The sequence below is a fragment of the Diabrotica virgifera genome, chromosome 7 (genome assembly GCF_917563875.1).
Source record: "Diabrotica virgifera virgifera chromosome 7, PGI_DIABVI_V3a".
In the NCBI taxonomy this organism is placed as follows: domain Eukaryota; kingdom Metazoa; phylum Arthropoda; class Insecta; order Coleoptera; family Chrysomelidae; genus Diabrotica; species Diabrotica virgifera.
The window spans coordinates 118,770,986-118,794,816 of record NC_065449.1 but is presented as its reverse complement, the minus strand read 5'-3'; the positions used below and the strand labels follow the sequence as shown (position 1 = coordinate 118,794,816).

Sequence of the window (23,831 nt, the reverse complement as noted above, 5' to 3'; positions counted from 1 at the left end):
AAAATTATGATACTATTGTTTATATCTTTGCCGTAAATACCGGTCAAATTTGAGCGGTTGAATCTCAGGATCCAGTCATCAAAATTAAACGTTTTTTCTTTTAAAATAAAAGAAGCGTCCTACCGCTTTTTTTCCACTACCGTTTTCATGATTTAATTTAATTTAATATTTCCCGAGGTATTCTATTTGTTTTTGAGCCAAAAATTTTTTTATAACTTTAAAATATACCTGAGGCCGCTTAAATAGTCCAATTTCAATTCTGTAAAGTACATTAGATAGGTACAGTCTCTTTTTATACAAAAATCATAGCTATTCTTATGTAACGTAATTATTGTGGTTATTATAGCGACCATAAATTTTCAATTAACAATTTAATTGTTGCTAAACTGTTCATTCAATTTCCATCGGCTTTTGGAACTATAATTTATACGATAAGGGCTTTTATATTACCAAGCTATTTAAATATTGACGAACAATTATTCATCTAAAATTTTAGTTGAAAATTAAATATTTTGTTGGAAATACCCGCATTTTCCGTGGAAATTTTTCGTCGAAGCAAATCGGGAAAAACAAGTTTCTATGCAGAATTTAATTACGGTGAATTTTTATTAGGGTGTTTTTGGTCTAGAGTTAAAATCTTTGTAGTTATAGAGCAAAAATTGGAAAAACACGATATTCGGGCGCCATTTTGTTTATAAAAAAAGTAGCACACTATCTGTATACCTATATTATTAATATATAGGATCATATGATCCGATTTAAGCAATAAAATTGCTGGTAAATAACTTTTCCCAAAAATGGCCTATTCTCCGATAACTGCTGAGACTATACGTTTGATTTAAATTAACCAAGTTGAAGAATGCTTTGTTTATGATTTCATGTCATATAAACCTAAACATTGGTATCTCAATGTTCCTTACATAGATAGAAGACATATAACAACTATTATCAGAATGCGTACAGGTCACTGTTTGGTTCCAAGTCACCTGTTTAAAATGGGGATAGTAGAACATCCTTCTTGTGAATGTGGTCAATTAGCAGATTTACAACATGTGATTCTTGAATGCCCTATTAATACTGTGCAAAATTTTGATTTATTTAATGAATTAGCTAAAAATGGGTGCCCAACACCCATATCCCTTACAACCCTTCTTTATAAACCGCAGTTGGTTCTTATTAAACTTTTAATACATTTTTTGAATATACACAAAATTAAGTTATAAGGAAAATAAAATATTGAAAATAAATAGATAACATAAATGAATATATAATAATAAATAATTTGAAAAATATGTCAAAGGTACACGTGAAAATATAATTCATATAACCGAATAATATAATCTTTTGTTTCTATATAAACATTCTGTAATCACCTGGGTCTTTCACTATACCTATCTGAGGCAACAACGTGGGATTCTGTAATGGTCAGGTGTTGCCCTGTATAAGAGAAGTTTGTGCCTTTGTTGTTATTATTCCATGCCAACTCAAAATTGCCTGTAAAAAGACATAGAAGAATAAGATTGTGTAATGGTCGGCGCAGTTACCCCTGAGAGAAAAAAGTATGTGTCTTGTTATATTTGTCCCATGCCAACTCAAAATTGCCAGTAAACCCAAAAAAAAGAAGTAGACGAATAAGAATGTATAATGGTCGGCAGTTGCCCCTGAGAGCAAAAGTTTGTGTCTTTGTTGAATTTGTCACATGCCAACTCAAAATTGCCAGTAAACTAAAAAAGAAGTAGAAGAATAAGATTGTGTAGTAGTCGGCAGTTGCCCCCGAGAGAAAAAAGTTTAATGTCGTTGAAAAAACAAAAAGTTAAGTTGTTGTATTTGTCCCATGCCAACTCAAAATTTCTACTAAATCAAAGAAGAAAAAGAAGATTGTGTATTGATAGACAGTTGCCCCCTTAGACAAGGAAAGAGGGGTTGCCCCTAGCGTGAATTTTTTTTTTATCTTGTCATGTTTGTCCAACACCAACCAAAATTGCTAGTTAACTAAAGAAGAAGAAGAAGAAGATGAAGGAGAAGAAGCAAATTGTACAATGTACTAACTCCAAATTGTAAGTGAATAAGAGATTTTTCCCTTGTTCCAAGACGATGAGCTGGCCAAATACACAAGTAGGTGGAGGCCAATAAACTGAAGAAGAAGAAGAAGAACCTAAACATTTGATATATTTGTAGATTAGTTACCGGAAAGTTACATAATCGGCAGCCTATTTTCACCACAGATATGGTCTAATCAGAATCCAGGTCTATTACGAGGACCACGAATGCCTGCGCACCCTTCCATTCGAGGTTTAATTCTTCTTTTTACTCAACACATCATTTTGTTTTTATGCTTATTGAAAAGTTTTAAGTGGACACTTATATCAAAATAAATAATACATACTACCGTCAAGGCTAAATTGGCAATTTTGGAGAAAATTATAGATAAGCTATGATTCCAACGAATAAATACGTATGTTAGATTTTATTAAATCTATATCGTATTAATCCTATAGTAGATAATAAATTATTGTAAACATGTATGTTGACTGTAAAATGTATAAAAATTACTACATAGTAATGCTTGCTATATAGTAGTTCAAAGAAATACCTAAGGAAAAAAAATATCCTGGTGACACAATAACCCCCTCCAGGCCGAAACCAAATTTTTTGAGTAGTATGGACATGTATAATAATAACCTATATGTTTCCTGCAACCGATTTTGATGATATACATAGTTATAAACAAATGAAAATAAAAAAAGCGTAAATTTTCGAATTTTTTCGTCTATAACCAAAAAGTTAAGTATTTTAAACAAATTTGAGAGTGAGAAACTCATAAATCATATAAAAAAAACTTCAATATGGCGTTCGCTGAATATGTCTGTCCTTATTGGTTGCTTATAAAATTGCAAAATAAATAATAAATTTTGAGTTTTTATAAATATTCATAACTTATGTAAAAATTAATTTAGAAGGATCTTATTACAAGGAATGCTGAGACTTCTGGTGCTTAAATTATACCCTAAATTTCAAAGCAATTGGTCAAATTGTTTAAAAGGTATTTAATTTGTTTATTCCAAATTATTGTTTTGCAACGCTTTAAGTCAGAATATGACAAAGTTACATTAGTACGTTGGATAGTTTATGAAAGAAGAAGATTTATACTAATAATTTAATTTAGAAAAAAATCACAAAAAATAATTCTAAATACTGCAAAATTATTTTGCAAAAACATGTGAATTAAAAAAAAGGGGGGGGGGGCTAACTTCGTCCCTAATTATCCTAGGACAATTGTTTTTCTTTCTAAATGTGTATAAAAATTCAGTCTATCAAATGTGAAAAAATAATTTTTCTACGGGTAACGGCTAAAAAGTTATTCTAATTGTTTATAAGTAAGCAAAAAATCGACGTGTTTTTGCAAAATAATTTTACACTGTTTAAAATTACTTTTTGTAATTTTCTTTAATTAAGTCAATAGTATAAATGTTCTTCTTCCATAAACTGTCAGAAGTCTTACTGTAACCTCATAATTTTCTGACTTACAGTGTTGCAAAAAAATGAATTTTGGTTAAACAAATTAAATAACTTTTAAACTATTTGACCAATTGCTTTGAAATTAAAAATATAATTTAAGCATCAGGCGTCTCAGCAATTCGTGAAATAAGAAGGTTCTATGTTAATTTTTACATAAATTATGAATATTTATAAAAACTCAAAATTTATGATTTATTTTTCAATTTTCTAAGCATTCAATAAGGATAGACATATTCAGCGAACGCCATATTGAAATTTTTTAGACGATTTATGAGTTTCTTACTCTCAAGTTTGTTTAAAATGCTTAACTTTTTGATTATAGACGAAAAAGGAAAATTTGCCGTTTTTTGATCTTCATTTGTTTATAACTATGTATATCATCAAAATCGGCTGCAGTAAACATAAAGGTTATTAATATAGATGTCCATACTACTCAAAACATTTGGTTTCGGCCTGAAGGGGATGTGTCACGAGAAAAATCTTATTTCTCTGGACTAATATTCAGATATTATTACCGCTTCAGAGAAATAAAATATCGTATATTATGTTTACAAAATAAACAAATCCATTAATTAATTATTAATTATGGTATTTTATTTATGCCGCAACTATTTTTGATGTCGAATATTCCTGTAGGATAAAATCGGCCTTTGCAGCTGGTGTCGAAAATTGCCATTAAATTTTAATCGCTACCTGCTTGGTATCGAAATTTCCTACGCCCGATTCTCGCATTGTGAAACTCTATTTTGCTTACTCTCACTACTGAGTCGTATATTCCATAGATCTCTATGAAGTGTCATTTAATAGTAGCTTGATTCTAATTAGTGGTGGTATTAACAGTTTTTTTGATGTGTTTCCTTTAATTCTAATTCTAGTTTAGGGTTGCTGATTGTTCTTACTTCTTGATGTTTCGGAATTTTACTTTGGCTTCTGAACCAGTTTATTTATTTATTGTATGGCAATTACAACACATTTAGAACAAAATTACAAACACTAGTAATATCGGTATATGACAAATTTTAAATAGTTACAAACAAACATCAAGTGTATTAATATAATAAATTGAAATAAAAATGTATACCATTTTTATTCAGTTGCAATGCGAAGGCAAAACAATCTTACTTTTCAATTAGAATACGGAGTGCAGTCCAGTCGCTTGAATCGAGATTTTCGGCTCTTATTGGAGCCTCATCGGAAAGAACGTCGGCACTGTTCTCCATATTCTAACTGATTCGTATCGAGAGGTTTTCCCACCCATTGCAACTGAAGTGATGATAGTAGGTGGCTAGCGCCATCTGGCACTGAAAGACGAAGTAGTTTTCAATCCTAATAGTAAATTATTAATATTGAAAAAAATATTAAAAATGTTACTAAAAGATTTTTAAATTGAAGACTTATTGGTACACTTTCCTGGTGACACCTCCAAGACTTCTACAATTTGCAAGTCAAATGGATGCTGCAGTGAAGACGAGAGGGAGGGAATTCTACACTATGCAATTCACATCCCCCGTCTGCAGCTGGTAAAGTTCCAACGGAAAAATGCACCTAGTAACTCTACGGAGTAATACGACTATAAATACGACTATATTGGCTCGGCCAATACGACTATATTGGCTCAACCAAGGCCATCAAATTCACCCAAAAAAAAAAAAAATACGACTATAAAATAAAAATGTATACCATTTTTATTCAGTTGCAATGCGAAGGCAAAACAATCTTACTTTTCAATTAGAATACGGAGTGTAGTCCAGTCCCTTGAATCGCGATTTTTGGCTCTTATTGGAGCATCATCGGAAACAACGTAGGCACTGTTCTCCATATTCTAACTGATTCGCATCGAGAGCTTTTCCCACCCATTACAACCGAAGTGATGGTAGTAGGTGGCTAGCGCCATCTGGCATTAAAAGACGAAGTAGTTTTCAATCCTAATAGTAAATTAATAATATTCAAAAATATTAAAAACATTACTAAAAGATTTTTAAATTGAAAACATATTGGTACACTTTCCTGGTGACACCTCCAAGACTTCTACAATTTGCAAGTCAAATGTATGCTGCAGTGAAGACGAAAGGGAAGGAATTCTACACTATGCAATTCACATCTCCCGTCTGCAGCTTGGTAAAGTTGCAACGGAAAAATGCACCTGGTTACTCTACGGAGTAATAATCAGTATCAATCATAAGGATAGGAGTAATCATAATCAATTGACTCTGAAATTGCAAACAGGAAGTCTTCAGGGCTACCATTGTAGGATCTTGAGGGACACTCTTCAATAATGTGGTCAATGGTTTGATTCTCCCCACAGTCACATTGAGGAGACGGGTTCTTTCCCCATTAATGTAGCATGTATGCACATCTGCCATGTCTGGTTCGGATCCTATTTAGAGCGGACCATGTTTTACGTGGAAGATCAAAACCTGGTGGCTTGTGGGTAATGCAGGGCATGTTATTTTGCCATGCGTTCCATTCTTGGGACCATGCATTCGTGATGTTGAACTCCTCATGTATCATTCTTGCGGTTTTTATTGGTGGTTTTCTAGAGCGGAGACGGGTATTTCGTGCATCCTGGGTATCTTGGTGGATCGGCAGACTTATATTGTTCATGATCTTTTGTATTCACGTGTAAGTGCGTCAACTCGTCGTTAATGTGGAGGTGGGATGTGACGTAATACTGGAAGCCATTGGGTGGGAGCTGATTTAATTGTACCAGCTATCATCCTCATAGTGCTGTGCAGCTGAGTATCGACCCTTTTTACGTGTGGGCTGTGTAGCCAAACTAGAGCACAATATTCAGCGGTCGAGAAAACAAGGGCTAAGGCAATATCGCGGAGAGTGGAAGCCGATGCTCCCCAGGTGGTGCCGCAGAGCTTCTGTATGATGTTATTTCTTGTACTCAACTTTGGGGCAGTTTTTGTTAGATTCTCTTTAAATGATAGCGTTCTGTCTAGTGTTACGCCCAGGTACTTAGGTGTTTTGTTGTAGGTAAGTGTGGTATTTTCAAACGCTATGTTGAGTTCCTTTCCAGCAAGTTTATTGTTCAGGTGAAAGCAACTAACTTCTGTTTTGGATGCATTTGGTTGAAGTCGCCACTTGCGAAAATATTTGCCCAATATATATAAGTCTGCCGTCAGAACTTCTTCAGACGTTTCTAGTGTTCTGCATCGTGTAGTGAGGGCCCAGTCATCGGCGTATATGAACTTTCTTGATTGTGTTTCCGGCATATCTGCTAAGTATAAGCTAATTAGTAGTGGAGAGAGCACTGACCCCTGTGGTAGGCCATTCTTGAGTTTCTTTGGTGGGCTGATATCTGTGCCCATCACTACTTGAAACATTCGGTCGTTGAGCATGCTATCTATTAGGCGTGCTATTGGTTTAGAGGGGATTGCACGGAGAAAAATCTTCTTTGGAAATCCGCTTCGATGTAGGTGGTGAGTGACATTACCTAGTCCGCGCAGCTTCGTTCTGGTCGAAAACCTGCTTGTTCGACTGGGATCAATTGGAACAGTTCTGTGCTGATTCTGAACCAGTAACTTCATTCCAGATGGAATGTAACCTGGAAAAGTTTTGTGCTGATTCTGAACCAGTAACGTCATTCCAGATGGAATGTAACCTTTTCCTCTTTTTTTTTCAAAAATTTTGCATGCTTGTTTTTTCTCACAAGTAAGATTTTTCTTTTTGGTCTGAAGTCTTTATTTTTAAACGCTTTTCTTTATTTCAATCGTTTGGGTCAAATTTTTAGACGTTAATTTGGCTGCTTTTTCTTCAATGCAAATGAATGAAAATTTTAATTGTTTAAATAAAAAAATTATTGCCTTTGAGCATCATCTCTTGATTTAGACTGTGGGGATTTTTCTATTTTTATCGAACCTCTGATTTCACGTTTTGTTTTGATTTCTATGTTAGTTTGTTATGTCATCGTCGTTTGGTTCAAATTTATTGTATATTGCCACATTTTGTGCAAGTGGTGACGTTTTTTCTCTCCTTTCGATAGCATTTTTTTGTTCTTATAGTCTAATATGGATTCTTCGGTTGGTCTGTCCGATATGACCATCTTATCCGTGGTTCCAGATGACAAAAGTGTCATCAACATGTCTAAGCCAAAAGTTGGGTTCGTGTTCAGACACCTGGGTTTGTCTTCGACTAATAACAACCTACTCCGTCTCGACCGTAGTTTTTCGTATCTTCTGATGTTTGGTAGAATTCCCTAGGTTAATAATTATTATGTTACGCTTAAAATTTTCTCGGGACCTATATGTGCTTTCTGTGGTTTTCCGGGTCTTACTCCGCGTTCAATAATTTTAGTTTTTAGAAAAATATACATACGATCAACCTGAGCCAATTATTAATATATGGCGATCAAAAAAATCTTTTTTCAATTAAATTAATTCACGAAATAAGAAAAATGTATGTAATTTATTAAACTCAAAATAAATTTTACTGCTGTTACAAAATAGAAAAAAGTGTTTATATATTTGACAAATAAATATTGTTTTTCGAAGGAGGTAGGCGCAAAAACTTATTTAAATTCACTCATTTTTTCCGAATCGTGAGAAAAATTTCAAAAATTGAAACACACAATGAAAGACTACATTATTACCGAGGGCCAAAATTTCCTGAAAACTTCTATAATGGTTATTTTAATAGGTTTCAGGGTTGACAAAAGGGAAAATTTAGTGATTTTTAATTTAAAATATTTCATTCAAAAGAAACTTTTTATTTACTTTCAGGGACGTTTGGCTCTCCGTAATAATATAATTTTTATTCTGCGTTTCAATTTTTCAAAAATATTTATTAGTTTTCTTAGGATTAGAAAAAAATTAATACTTACATTTAAATAGCATTGGACCAAGATTTTGCGCCTACCCCCTTAAAGTCAATGTTAAAGCTGTCACTCATCTGCAGCTTGGCAGTTTCAACATTTAATTTAAGCAAAAAGCAATGTCTATTTTTGAATTAAACTTTTTTTTTATTTTCTGACAGCAGCAAAATGTATTTTGAGTTAAAAAAATTACATACAGTGGAACCTCGATTATCCGTCAAGGCACCGGACCAAGGGTATGACGGATAATCGAACAGACGGTTAACAGAACATAAGAAAAAAAATTAACAATTCATAGTACAACTCTCAAATTTTATTTGTATGTTTTGTTTGAAAATATGAGAGGGATTTGTGTTTGTAAAGTCAAATCAATTTGGATAAAATTAAATGGAAATCTTTGTTTGTTGTACTGTTGCTTCACATTTTGCAACAGCTAAATTTCTTAATCGGCGTAAGATCATACAATCTATCTACTTTATTGGCTTCTTCATCTCGAGTAGTCCTGAATACCACTCGATGAATTGTTGCATGTGTGATGCAGCTTTTCTAGCTTCTTTACGCAAATTTGCAATGGCATCGTCGACATCACCACCGTCAAATTCCAGATTCCAGGTCTGTGACAGCTGTTTCGTCCGCTTCTGTTGCCATTTCATCCATCATCTGTCAGCAATCAATAGCCGTTTGATTCGTCATCACAAATTAGCCATTCGTTTGACTTATCGCAATGCTCAAACAAAACGAAATGATGACTCAATTTTTGCTTATATGTATAGTCACTACAACTTATGTACGGACCCTGACGGTTAACAGAGGTGACGGTTAATGGAGAGACGGATAATCGGGGTTCCACTGTACATTCTCTTTCTGCGTCAATTAATTTAATTAAAAAAATGTTTTGGCCTCCCTGTAAAAACAATGACGTTATTGTTTTTATTATGAAATAGAGAATTGAATAATGTTCCAAATGAGCTAGTGCAGGACCCATATTCCCATTTAAAAAAATCATCGATTACGTCTTCAAGCTCAGATGGATGATGTCACTAGTATGATAATAATATATATATATATATATATATATATATATATATATATATATATATATATATATATACACATATTCCAAAATATTATAGTTTAAAAATAAAAATCTACTCACAGGAGGGACTGCAGTCGTTCGGATAAAACTAGCGTCTCTTTCCGGGTCTAGAACGTTTCATTGCCGCCAGTTCATTGCCGCAAATTCATCGGCGGCCGATTCAACGCCGGCCGATTCATCGCCGGTCGATTAATCGCCAGTCAGTTAATCGCTAACTGATTTATTTCCGAATTTCCGACCAATCCTCGACAGTTACATTTATTATTTATTTTTAATATTAATTAGGAATTCTAGGAAATGACCTAACCTAACCTAACCCAACCTAACACTACATAAATTTGAACATATATATGTATTATTTCTACAAAGGACATTTAACACTACAAATTTAGTACTATTTAGTATAAAATTTAGGGGAAGTAGAAATAGAGCAGTAAATATAATAATATTTTTTATTTGTTTAATTGACATAAGTTTTGAACTGAATTTAACGTCGTGTCGAGTTATCTCCCATAATACAAAATCAACTGACTAACTGGCGATTACACGGACGGCGATGAAATGGACTGGCGATGAATCGGCGGCATCGAAACGGCAGCGATGAACCGGCGGCGATGAAACGTCCCATTCCGTCTCTTTCCAAAGACAGTGACGTCGACTTTACTAAATATCAAGAGATTTACTTAACACACACACACTACACATTACACTAGGTCCTGATTGGAAAAATCCACTGTACCATGCTAATGGCCATTAGTTGTCGAGGCATTAAGTTACATAAAAAAATAAATAAATAAAACTCGACCTTTTTTGGGAGTTATCTCCAAAATCGCCCATTTTAGAGAAAATGAATTTATTCCGTAAGTTTGCCTCTGTGAATATATTTGGAAAAGTTTCCCAGGTCAGGTAAATGAAAATTTCTTAATTCTCGGGAAGAACCTAGTTGAGAATTTACAACTCGAAGTTTCGGCAATTCGGCACCCCTTTTGGAGCCACTATCAAGAGAGATATGTTTCCGTTCGAGTTCGGAGTCTATCGGTCTACTCTCCTCACTCGTGACGTATCAGTATCTTATTCTTCAGAAATGCGAGAACTGTCAAACGGCTCTGATGTCTCAATCTGCCTTCTCATCAGTGTCAAAACTCATTCGACCGTTTTTTTATACTGTCAAATGCTTTATTTTAAATAATATATATCCTGTTACAAAATTATACATTTTTGTTATTTTATAGGTATGGCATATTTGAATTTGGCACATTTTATCTGGATTGGATTGTTAATTTATTCTAGGTAAGATTCCTATTATTATTCATACACATATATTTATGTTTATATGAGATTGAGCACAATTCTTAGAATAATGGAAATTACATTTTTAATTAATTACTAGGTATATTATGGCGTTTAGATTTCCACTTTGGAAATCGTTCTCAAAATAATGAAAAGGTCTCAAGATAATTCTGGGAAAGATTTTATAACCTGATTTTATAGGTTATGTATTGCTTTTCAAAGAAACAAAAAATTGGTCTGGATACTTTGTACCATAGCAATGTGTGGTTGAGAAATTATTAGGGTTATTAATTCTGACTGTTTTTGTGTGTTATTTTTGGTTATTTTGTTCGTGTAGTGTATCGTAGATGTGAATGTTGAACAATTAATTGTATTAAATTTTGTCTATCGTTGTGTTGTGTGTTGCATATACTGGGGATGAGGTATGAATTATTCTTTTAGTATTGGTAACCAAAGCCTGCTGCATTCCGCTGATGAGTTTGCTACACACTTCTCCCAGGATGAGTGCTGATTTTTGACTATTCATCTGTTTCTTTCACGATTATTGATGCATCTTTCCATTGTAGGTACTCTATGCTCCTTAGAATAGAATAGAATAGAATAGAATAGAATAGAATAGAATAGAATAGAATAGAAAAGAATAGAATAGAATAGAATAGAATAGAATAGAATAGAATAGAATAGAATAGAATAGAATAGAATAGAATAGAATAGAATAGAATAGAATAGAATAGAATAGAATAGAATAGAATAGAATAGAATAGAATAGAATAGAATAGAATAGAATACAATACAATACAATACAATAGAATAGAATAGAATAGAATAGAATAGAATAGAATAGAATAGAATAGAATAGAATAGAATAGAATAGAATAGAATAGAATAGAATAGAATAGAATAGAATAGAATAGAATAGAATAGAATAGAATAGAATAGAATAGAATAGAATAGAATAGAATAGAATAGAATAGAATAGAATAGAATACAATAGAATAGAATACAATAGAATAGAATAGAATAGAATAGAATAGAATAGAATAGAATAGATTAGAATAGAATAGAATAGAATATAATAGAATAGAATAGAATAGAATAGAATAGAATAGAATAGAATAGAATAGAATAGAATAGAATAGAATAGAATAGAATAGAATAGAAATTTTATGGACAAAGCTTAACATGAATCAGATAAAAAAATAATAAAAATAACAAATACAATTTTCTGAAATTTGATAAAGGAAAAACAAAACCGATATATTGCAAAATTAATATAAAATGCAAAGTGAACATGCAAGAAATAAAATAGAGACATAGGAACTAATAAGTTTAAGCTGCTGCATGTGACACCCAAATATGTGACACCTAAATATAGATAAATTTAGTTACTTGTACATTACTGTAATTTCTTAGTTATTAGAGAGATATCGCAAATGCATTTTTATCGCACGCTAATAGCGGAATACGCTATTTTGACATGTACGCAAGCGCAGAATGAATGTTACGCTAATACCGGATAGCGTGTCCCGCTATTTAGGTTGAAATAAGGGACGGTAATAACGTTAACGCTAATTTGACATTTGGGATGAAACATAAAAATAATGTATAGAATACAAATTTTATAAACTAAATACTGTGAATCATCTTATGTTGAGAACTACGTGCATTTTTATTTTGTCTACAATAGACTACTTTTTGTGGTTAGGATATTATTTATTCAGATATTTTATATTATTTTTATACTAACTATTTATATTTATTGTTGGTTAAATCATTAAAATTAAAATGCATGTCAACCAGCTCAATATCCAAATTCATTTTTCAAAAACAAACAATTACAGTATTCCTCAAAATTAATTTCTAGGTTACATTGTAATACCAAACGTCGGTTGTCATAATAACGTTAAGCCCCGCCCCAGAACATTTGCGATAACTCTCTTGTTGCCTGTGCTGAAATAGAACGTTATACGTTATTTACGTCTTGACACGATATTATCGTTTGCATTTGCGATATCTCTCTAATCATTAAGAAACTCTTCTACTGAATAATAATATGGTCTTTTAGATAGATGAGCTTTTGTCATTTTACGGAACTTAAGAAAAGGGGTTGCAGATTTGAGTTGTAAAGGGAGATGGTTGTATAGTTTTTTTTGCGGAACATAATATAGATTTATTTACTAACTCAGAGGACAAGATCGGTAAATAGACATCAAAAGTTGAAATTCTGGTGGAGCAGTCATGATGAGGCCTTACTTAAAAGACATGCATGTGTTTACGAATTAAGCAAACAGTTTTTAAAATATATAAAGATGGAAGGGTTAAAATTCCATGATCTTTGAAGTAACTTTTGCAATGTGTTGTTCTTCTGAGGCCAAACAGATACCTTACTGCTCTTTTTTGTAATTTAAAAATAACATCTAATTGGGCAGCTGTACTATAACCCCAAAAAGGAAGACCATATCGAAGATAAGACTCGAACAAGGAAAAATATGTTAGTTTTGAATATGCTAAATTGAGTTCTTTCGAAACAGATCTTATAGCATAGCAGGCTGAGGCGAGTTTCTTACTTACCAAGTCAATATAAAAGGACCATTTGACGTTGTTGTCTAAAAAAATACCAAGAAATTTTACAGAATCAACGGTAGTGATCTGGCTGTTATTAACAAGCAGGGGTTGAAGAGCACCTTTATAGGATAATACTACTGTCTTATCCACGTGAAAAGAGAGTAAATTAGAGTCAGAGCAGGTTTTTATCGTAAGCAAATCAGAAGTTATAGTTGCGTGAAGAGACGCAATAGTTGAGTTGCTTCAAGTGATACTGGTATCATCAGCAAAAAGAAACATTTTCCCATCGATTTTTAAAGTGATGTCGTTTATAAAGATAAGGAACAGTAGATGACCCAATACTGAAACTTGTGGTACTACACATACAATGTTTTTGAGACTAGAGTCAGTATTATTTGCTCAAACTAGTTGTTACCTAATATTCAAGTAAGGTTGGAACCAATTCAAAGAAATTACTCGAATTCAATAGAAATTTAGTTTTTTAATAAAAATGTCGTGATTGACACAATCAAAAGCTTGGTGTAGTCACAGAAACCAGTGGAAGTAAAAATATTATTGTTTAGTGCTTGGTAAACCTCATGAAGCACAGATAACATGGCACCAGTGGTACATTTATTAGTTAAAAAGCCGAACTGATTTTGGGATAAGATGTTGTTATCAATGAGAAAGGACATAAGTCGGGTTATTATGAGTCTCTCTATAATTTTGGAGAGTACTTGTAGTAAGGCAATAGGTCTATAGTTGTAAGCATTAGATCTTTCACCACCCTTATAAAGAGGAATAATAATGGCTCTCTTTAGGCACTCCGAGAATTTACCTTTTTCAAAGGAATCATTAATTAGTGAGACGAGGAGTTCCAACACATTTTCTGTGAGATTTGAGAAGACTTTTATGGATTGTCCATCAGTACTACAGGATGATTTGCTTTGGACACTATTGATCGTTTGGATCAGTTTAGATGTTATATTTTTACTCACATTAACGAAGTATTCGTTGAAAAGGCAAATGTTTGAGCTACGTGAGCTTTATTTCGAAGATCGTTTATTATGGACCAAGTTTCTTTGCAACACTTTTAGAGATTCCCAGACGAAAAGAAGATATACAATGACGAATAAAATCGAGTACGAATTAATATTGTTTTCACCAATTTTGAAAAAATGTTGAAACGTTGAATTATCCACGTCCGTCTCTCCGTTTGTCCGTCCGTCTGTCTGTCTGTCCGTGAACTCAGCTCTTCCGTCATTATACCAGGTAGAATGACAAATGAGGTCAAATTCTATCCTACCTGGTAATTTATAGACACCTTCTCATAAACTAGAATTCAACTGTTCGTATTTTATTTCGTATTATTGTTGTCACTGGCCATTCTTCCGCTCTTGTAGGATAATATTCAGCACTATGCCCTGAAAAATCCTTTTTTGTTTTCGTTAGTTAGTGTTCTTCCATATCACTCCATGGAGTGCTTTCGTGGCTTTTTTCCCCCGTACTATATTCATTTCTATATTTTTCATACAAGTGCCATCTCGGTTTATCATTTACCCTAAATACTTAAAAGTCTTACAACTCTTAATAGTGTCTTCTAAACTTCCGTTTAAATCAGCAACCAATCTGTAATCAATTATGTACTTTCGACTAGATTAAATTGGTTTAGACTAGGCCAAACTATTTTATCCTGATATACAAACATACACTTCAGGATAAACTAGTTTGGCCTGAAGCGTATGTATTTGTATCAGGATAAACTAGTTTGGCCTAGGCCATAATAGTTTATCCTAACGCGCTTAGGACAACAGAAGAGTTTGTCCTGAAATCGGGTTTGGCCGGTAACATATACTTATGACAAAAAATAATACTAAATAGGGAAATTCAAACGGAAGAAATAAAAAGAAGAAGAAAGGTAGCATGGGCAGCATTCGGCAAACTAAACTATATACTCAGAAATCAGCAATTGAAACTACATCTTAAATCTAAAGTTTTTGATGCCATTATTTCGATATTAACATATGGGACACAAACATGAACAATCACAAAAAAGAATATGAACATACTCAGAGTCACTCAACATGCGATAGAAAGAGCAATGCTTGGCATATCACTTAAGGACAGGAAAACAAACACATGGATAAGACAGAAAATCAAAGTCACCGATGTGGTACAAAAATCATTAAAATTGAAATGAGAATACGCTGGACATGTAGCTAGGAGCGATCTAAACAAATCGCACAGAACAATTCTAAACTGGAGACCATACCAACACTAAAGACCCAAAGGCAGACCTCCTATGAGATGGACAGATGATCTGAAACGGACTGTCGGGGAAAAAAATTGGCTACAACAAAAAACAATGGAAAGGAAGATTTGAAGAGGCTTATGTTCAGATGTGGACGTGAATGGCTAGACGAAGAAGAAGAAGAAGAAGAAGAAGAAGAAGAAAAAGAAGAAGAAGAAGAGTTTTTGCCGTTGTTTTGTTGAGACCAGAACATTTGATGCAAAAACACCGTTTACAATCTCCATGGCAACTTAACTTATATTTTTCCTTTTCGGAAAATTCAGCTAAGCAAATTTCACAATTATTGTACGTCATGGTGTCAAGGTTAAATATACAAATATTTACCTAGGTCGTTGAATAGTAAAAAAATATAAAATGTTTGTCCCAGGAATATTTGCGTATCTAAGATTTCTCGAAGTCTGTGTTATTGATGTATTGTTTCATGCTCGTTAACTTTGACACTTTCTGTCGCATTCAACGGATATTTTGTAGGTGCAGTTTTCGGATCTTCTTGTGTGTCGTTGGGTTTGCTTTTGCTAAGGACACATCTCAGAGTGTTGCTTGTTTTAGATGTTGTTGTGGTATTGTACTTGTTTCCTCCCCTTTTTCATTTTTCTGATAAACCCTTTACGTATGGTATTGTTGTCATCTTTGAATATATCTGGAGTGCTTGTGGTCTTTTATTGTTTCTCTTGTTCAATCTTGCGGAATTCCTTGTTTATAAAAGACAACGGGTAGTTCTTTCTTGCCAAAACTTTTGGTGTCAGGTTTTTTCCTTCCTGGAAGCTAAAGCTATTTGAGGAGAGAAATGACATACGTTTAAAACGTTGACGAACTAGAAAAGGTTAATGCGAGTAAATAATAAAGTTAAAATGTAATGGCATAGCTCGCAACCAGTAACACAAAGCAACAAACAAAATAGGTATATAGATGGAAGGCACCCCTAAAATAGTTATTTTCCTAACCAGTGCAGAAAGTCATTCTTTTCCGCACGCGACTGCAGTTTGCCGAACGACGCGAAGCGGGAGATCGGCAAGCAGTCGAGTGCGGAAAAGAGACTTTCTGCAAGAGTTAGGAACAATATTTTTTCTAAGAGTCTTTAAAAAATTACCAAATCTTAATCAATTAATTTAACTAATATGAAAATACATACACAAATTAATTCTTTGACAAGGTTGTCAAAACCAAACTTTCAATATAATTAGTTAGCATGACAACGATCTTGGTTTCCATGACGATGATTCAAAACGACTGTTATTGTCTACCGATTTGACTTTCGAATATTATGTCAAAATAATTTTATTTCATCGAATTGTCGCATTAATTTCATTAAAACAGGAACACAATAAGATATATTTGAAATAAATTAGTATATAATATCTAAATATTAGTTTATTGCATGCATTATAATTACTTTAAAGCCATATTAACATATCTAAATTAACACGCGTGCGGAAAAGTAAAAACCGCGGGCGGAAAAGTAACACGCGTGCGGAAAAGTGAAACTTTCTAAACTAAAATGCGTGCGCGAAAGTAGACATTTTTGCACGCTCGTAGAAAAACGTATTTTCGAGTATTCGGTTGTCATCAGTACGGTGCAGCCAAATGAGGAAATGAGCATGTTATCTTGGAAAAATATCACTAGAGGAGTAATGTGACCAGATTTGAGTAATATAATGTTAGAAAACTCTAAGGAATCAGAGCAACACATGCAAGGGAGAAGCTACAGCTATCTAAGGAGAGGAATGCCACACGTTTAAAACGTTTATAATAAATAGAAAGGGTTAATGTAATCGCATATCTCGCAACCAGAAAATTCAAATAAAAAACAAAATAGGTATATAGATGAAGGACAACCGTAAATACGTATTGGTGATTATTTAGTACTCATCAGTACGGTGTAGCCAAGTCAGAAAAGGAGCATATTAACGTGGGAAAGGATCACTACAAGAGCAAAAAGACCAGCATATGGCAATAATGACATTTTTCTCCTCAGGGAGCTGTAGCTTTCTCCGTAGATAGCTTTCTTGTTGTTCTTGGTGCTCAGAGTCTTTTAAGATTCTTGCCAGAAACTGGTCGTATTTCTCCTAGTCACATAATCAGAAATGAATATTTACATATCCAGAAATGGATTCCATCTATATACCTAGTTTGCTTTTTGTTTTTTTTTTGCAAGAAATTCGAGAACATTTTACCTTCATTATTTACTTGCATTAACCTTTTCCATATCAAAGAAACTTCGTGGACAAATGCTGAAGTCTAACAGAATGTTAGAGAAAAGAAAGAGGCTAGTTAAAGGTATGACAAGTCTATAACAGAGAAAGATAAGGATGTAATACAAGGTAGCAAATAGGAAAGCAAAACGTTATGATGAAGCTACTGCTAAGAAAATATTTTCTGCACAGCTGTATGAAGACTTGGACACACAAGTTTAAACAGCATTTCTAAAGCAAGATTAAGGTTACGGATTAAGGAAAGAGCATTAAGACCTGATGCTAAAATAAAGCAAAGATGGTAAAACTACTTTAGAAAGTTGCCATAGGAAGAACATCAAAGAATATACGGAGGATGCGGGATCCCAAATGAGAATGTAATACCAGGGATAGCGAGAGGTTTTCGAAAGAATAAGTAGAATGAAGAACGGTAAGGCCTTAGGACCTACGGGGATTTTGAAGGTGCTAGGAGAGGAAGATGTTGGTTTTTTTGTGGCAAATGATGAGTACGATATATGAGGAAGAAATGATGCATGATGCCTGAAGCCTGATGCATGAAGAGACATTGTGATGGTATCATTGTATAAAGATAAAAAGGGACATTTAGGATTATAATAAATATAGAGTAATACACGATGAAAATTTGGGAGAGGACTTTAAAGCGACGTTTAAGGAGAGCGAGATTGATAGAAGTATGGGTTAATGTCAGGAAGGAGGACACCAGATGCCTTGTTTGCTTTAAAATATTTCATAGATAAATACGGCGTGAAAAAAGTGAGATACATTTGGTATTTTTATATCTTAAGAAGGAGTACGGTATGCTCTTAGACAAGAGCTAAGAATCTGTATGAGAGGGAAATAGGTTCCTAAGAAGTACGTAAGGTTCGTGAAGGATATGTATGAGGAAGCGTACACTGAAGTAAAAAATTATGTCGGATTAACTGAAAGTTTTTCAGTGACAGTTGATTTGCATCAAGGCTCTTCACTCTTCACTGAGTCCCTACCTGTTTAATCTTGTTATGAATATATTGACTGAGAAGGTAAAACAGGGCACTCCTTGGTAAATTCTGGTCATGTTGATATCACGTGAATTAAGGAAGAAATGTTAGAGAAGACTTAAACGGTTGGAGAATGGCTACTGAAGAAGAAATATTTAAGGTGAGCAGGCTCAAAAAAGGAAACGGAGTGGTTAATAATAAAAATAATAATAATAATAATAAAATTCGCCTCCAAATACCTGGTGAATACAATATCGAAACGGAAAATATCGCAATCAACCGGGGCCTGTTTCAAGGAGACTCGCTGAGTCCATTGTGGTTCTGTTTGGCTATGAACCCTCTATCACAGCTATTAAACTCCACTGACTAAGGTTTTAGCATTAAAAACAACAATACTGTAGTAGCGAAGCTTAATCATCTGTTGGATATGGATGATTTGAAATTGATGGCTTCTACTCGAGACAATCTAGAAGAGATGCTAGAAACAGTAAAAACATTCTCTAATGATATTAATATGCACTTTGGACTAGACAAGTGCCGTATTTTAAATATAGTCAGAGGAAAAGTAGAGCCCGGAGAATTCGATATGCAAAATGGCCAGAACATCGAGGCCATGGGTGAAAACGATATATACAAATATCTTGGAGTAAAGCAGGCGCGGAAAATTGACCATAAGCAAATGAAAACTGAAATAACTGCTGAGTTTATACGAAGGATAAAACATCTGCTTCGTTCACAGCTTAACAGTAAAAATTTGTTTAAGGCACCTAAACACCTACGCTTGTTCCGCGCTTAGCTATTCATTTGGTATTGTTAAGTGGACAAAAACAGATATAGAAAATCTTCAGCGAAAAGTAAGAACGCACCTCACAAAGGCACAAAACACCATCCAAAAAGTGCAGTAGAAAGAACGACATTACCACGGAATTTAGGAGGAAGAGGACTTATGGATATAAGTGAGCAATTAGACAAACAAATTGCTAATTTAAGATCTTATTTTCAGATGCAGGCTGAAACATCTACTCTACATCGCGCTATCTGCGCAGTAGATGATACAACACCGATTAAACTGAGGAAGCAGAACTGCGCATAAACCACCTTACTAAGGACGAAAAAGTGCGCGCTTGGAAGGGTAAACCTCTGCACGGGCGACATCCCAATGAGGTCAGCCAAGATTATGTCGACAATATAGCGTCGAACTACTGGTTGACTTCAGGAAAGATGTTCCCTCAAACGGAGGGTTCATTACTGGCAATTCAGGATCAGGTTATACCAACCAGAAATTACCTGAAACATATCATCAAAGACCCTCATGTTCAAAACGACAGATGCCGATATGGATGTCAAGCCCAAGAAACCATCCAACATCTTACAGGGGGCTGCCAGGCATTTGCTGCAACTGAGTATAAGGAACGGCATGACGCAGTGGGAAAAATCCTTCATCAGGAGATAGCTATCAAGCTGGGACTTCTCCAAACCGACCATCTCTCATATTATCAATACGTCCCTGAGAGTATGCTTGAGGATGGCAACTACAAGCTATACTGGGACCGCACTGTGCTCACAGACCAAACAGTGGCGCATAATAGACCAGATCTCGTATTAGTCAATAAATTAACGAGACAAACAACCCTCATTGATGTGGCGATTCCTAACAACAATAATCTACGTACTAAATTTACTGAAAAGATCGCCAAGTACACAGATCTGGAAATTCAAATACGGAGACAATGGAGAATGCAAAGTACCCAGACGATACCGATTATTATGTCTACTACTGGAGTCATTCCGAAGACCCTCCTCGAAAGCATAAAAAAGCTGGGTCTTAATGAACATCTTTATAAGACCATGCAGAAAGCAGTACTACTCGCAATGGCCAGATGTGTACGAAAATTTTTGGGAGATACACCTGCATACCAAGTCACCTAGGGCTCGATAACACGGAAAGAGTCCCACCAGAGCTCAATCCTTTTGATACCGTAGGTATCTGGGATGAGTCAATTTTCCCCTTAGAGGGAGTGTGAGCCGTATGGCTAAATCTGGAAAATAATAATAAGACGTTTATTGTCTCAAAAAATATAAAAATTTTCAAAAAAAACATAGATTTGAAATGTGGCGGGAACAATGCGTTTTGATGACAGCATCTGCATTTTACAAGAAAATACAGGACTGTTGAACGCCAACTATTTAAATAAAAAACTTTTGTTACATTATAATAATAATTAACCTAATAACTTAACCTAAACAAAAAGAAAAAAATCTCTAAGTTGACATAAGTAGGAAGAAGAAGAAAAAAAGGAAAGGAGAGGTACAAGAAAAGAAAAGATGAGAAAGATAAAAAAGAAACGAGTAGAAAGAAAAGAGCTGGTTACACAGCCCACAGGTTGAGAGGAACAGGAATGGTTGGAGACATAATTACTTGGAGCAAAACCAAAACCAAAACCAAAACCATAAAAGGAAAAAATGAAAGAGTGTGGTGTGACCTGCTGTGTTGTACGTCGGTGAAGTGTGGCCTATAGAGAAGATTCACAAAGAGAAGATGGAGGTAGCTGAAATGAAAATATTACGGTGGATATTGGGAAAAAGTAGAAAGGTCGGGTCAGAAACAACTTGATTATGGTGGCTAGTAACAAAAAAGATTCAATAACAAAGACTAAAATGGTTTGGCTACGTATGACGTTAAAATAAATAGTCTGTGGGACCAATGTTAGAGCCGGTAGGAAGCTGATGGAAGGAGAGGTAGAGGAGAACTGACGAGAAGATGGAAGGTCTGTGTGGCAGAGGAATTGAGAGAAAAAGGTTTAGGTGAACAAGACACAAGGGACAGAAATGAATGGTGAAGAAAAGCAAGGAATAGAGACCTCTAAAAAGGGAACAGCTGAAGAAGAAGAAGAAAAAGAAGAAGAAGAAGAAGAAAAAGAAGGAGAAGAAGATAATATATATTTATATACAAAACCTGCATAAAAATATGAAATTCCACAATTGAGGGAACCGCTATCAGATCAGTACGAATTTGATGGTATAGGGGAGCCCCAGCGGAGATTTTTGCAGTTACTCGAGCGCATCAAATTATCACATGGGGAGAAACCTTGTACACTGTAAATGTACTTCTACCATATATTGGCTCTTAATACAGGGGAATCCGTTAAGGGTGGAAGTACATAACTCAAAATAGTCAGATTAATATAAGGTAAGTTAAGTATACATGCAAAAAAATGTATATTTCAAAAATCTGACGATTTGAGCGGGGCCGTAAGGAAATGGGCGAGTCACAAAGTTTCACAAAAATAGAATTAGAATAAGAATATGCTGTATTGTCATGAAAAATTGTACAATTTTATCGACAAAGCTTATGAAAATTCACGAAAACAAATAACAATACAAATTATTTACTAAAATTTTAAATCGTCAATTAAATAAAAAAAATAATAATAATGAAGTAAACAGAAACAATCAATTGCAAAATTTAATTTTTTTTATTTAAACATTATAAATACACCTAATCTACAAGATTAATCAGTATTTTTTATTTAACCTAATTTCCCTAAAAATGTTTGTAAACTAGATGTCACCTGGTCCATCCTAGCTTTTTTTTTACATGAAATGTCCACTTCGTTGTTGTGGCTAAACAGCACAGCACTAACTCTGCTTTTCACTAATTGCTCACTTCTTTGTTGTGGCTACAATACAATGCACAACACTAACTAAGCCCGGCACAACTTCACACATTACACGAGCTCGAACGGTTTAGTCCTCTTGAGCCTTCGCATCTGGGGTTCGTTGACAAGAAGCTGAAGTGCTTCGTGGTTTGGATGCTTATGGAGCCTCTCTTCATGTCTCCTGGCGATTTTCTTAATTTCATTTGGAATAGATTCGATAAAGATCCCTGCGCAAATCGTCATTCCGAACATACCAAGGAGCACATACAATATTCCTTAATATTCGGTTCTGGAGCGTTTCTAAATTTCGGTAATTGCTTTTTTGGTACAGCCCCATAATTGTAGGCCATAGGTCCACACCGGTTTCAATATCTGTTGGTAAATTAGTACTTTGTTCTGGATGGAAAGTTGAGAGTACCGATCTATTAGCCAATACATATTTTTGTACTTTATCTTCAACTGTTCAGTTTTCTTTTTAACGTGCTCCTTCCATTTTAGTTTGACGTCGAGATTTAAAGCCAGGTATTTCGCTGTTTTTTTATTAGGAACAACGTTGTTGTTTAGGATAATTGGAAGATTATTGATTTTTTTGTTAGTGAAGTTAATATGAACTGACTTGTGTTCATTAAACTTTATACGCCATTTTTTGGACCAGCCTTCTATGCCATTAATTGCATTTTGTAAGTTAATCGTAGATTCCTCTATAGTTGCTCCTATTGTCAGGACTGCTGTATCATCAGCAAATGTGGCCAGTTGGATGTTTTCCCTCTCCGGAATGTCAGATATGTACAAAAGGTATAGTATTGGTCCAAGGACGCTACCTTGTGGAACCCCTGCCTTTATTTGCTTTAACTCAGAGTACTCGTTTTCCATTTTAACTCTAAATGTTCGCTGGTGTAGGTATAACTGCAATATTTCAACGAGTTGCACAGGAAATATTTTTTTTAGCTTCATTAGCAGACCGTCGTGCCACACTTTGTCAAATGCTTTTGCGATATCCAGGAATACTGCTGAACAAATTTTGTCCCCTTCCAATGCTTTCTCTATTTCAGTTACTATTCGATGGATCTGGTCAATTGTGGAGTGTTTATCACGAAATCCAAATTGGTGTGTTGGAATAATATTTTTTTGTTCAAATATATATGGTTCATCCTTCGTAGTAGTAATTTTTCAAATACCTTTGAGATTATGGATAGTAAGAAGATTGGCCTGTATGATGTTAATTCATGGTTATCTTGTCCTACTTTGGGTATCAATATAACCTCTACAGTTTTCTAAAGGATGGGAACATATCTATGCCTAAGGGATGCATTTATTAGTGTAGTAAGCTTTACTATGGCTTTTCTAGGTAATTTTTTTAGTATCTCACCATTGATCAGGTCAAACCCAGGCGCTTTTTTTGT

At 34.3% G+C, this 23,831-nt stretch overlaps 1 protein-coding gene across 7 annotated transcripts in view; it reads left to right on the top strand.

Moving 5' to 3' along the window:
- Window positions 1–23,831, top strand: part of LOC126888032 (chitooligosaccharidolytic beta-N-acetylglucosaminidase) — a 359,195-nt gene that overhangs the window by 287,500 nt on the left and 47,864 nt on the right. For all 7 annotated transcript variants that reach the window (XM_050656045.1, XM_050656044.1, XM_050656040.1 and 4 more), the window contains exon 2: window positions 10,667–10,724. In XM_050656045.1, coding sequence (XP_050512002.1) covers window positions 10,669–10,724 — 56 coding nt within the window. In that variant the 5' untranslated portion in view covers window positions 10,667–10,668. The remainder of the gene's footprint in view (window positions 1–10,666; window positions 10,725–23,831) is intronic.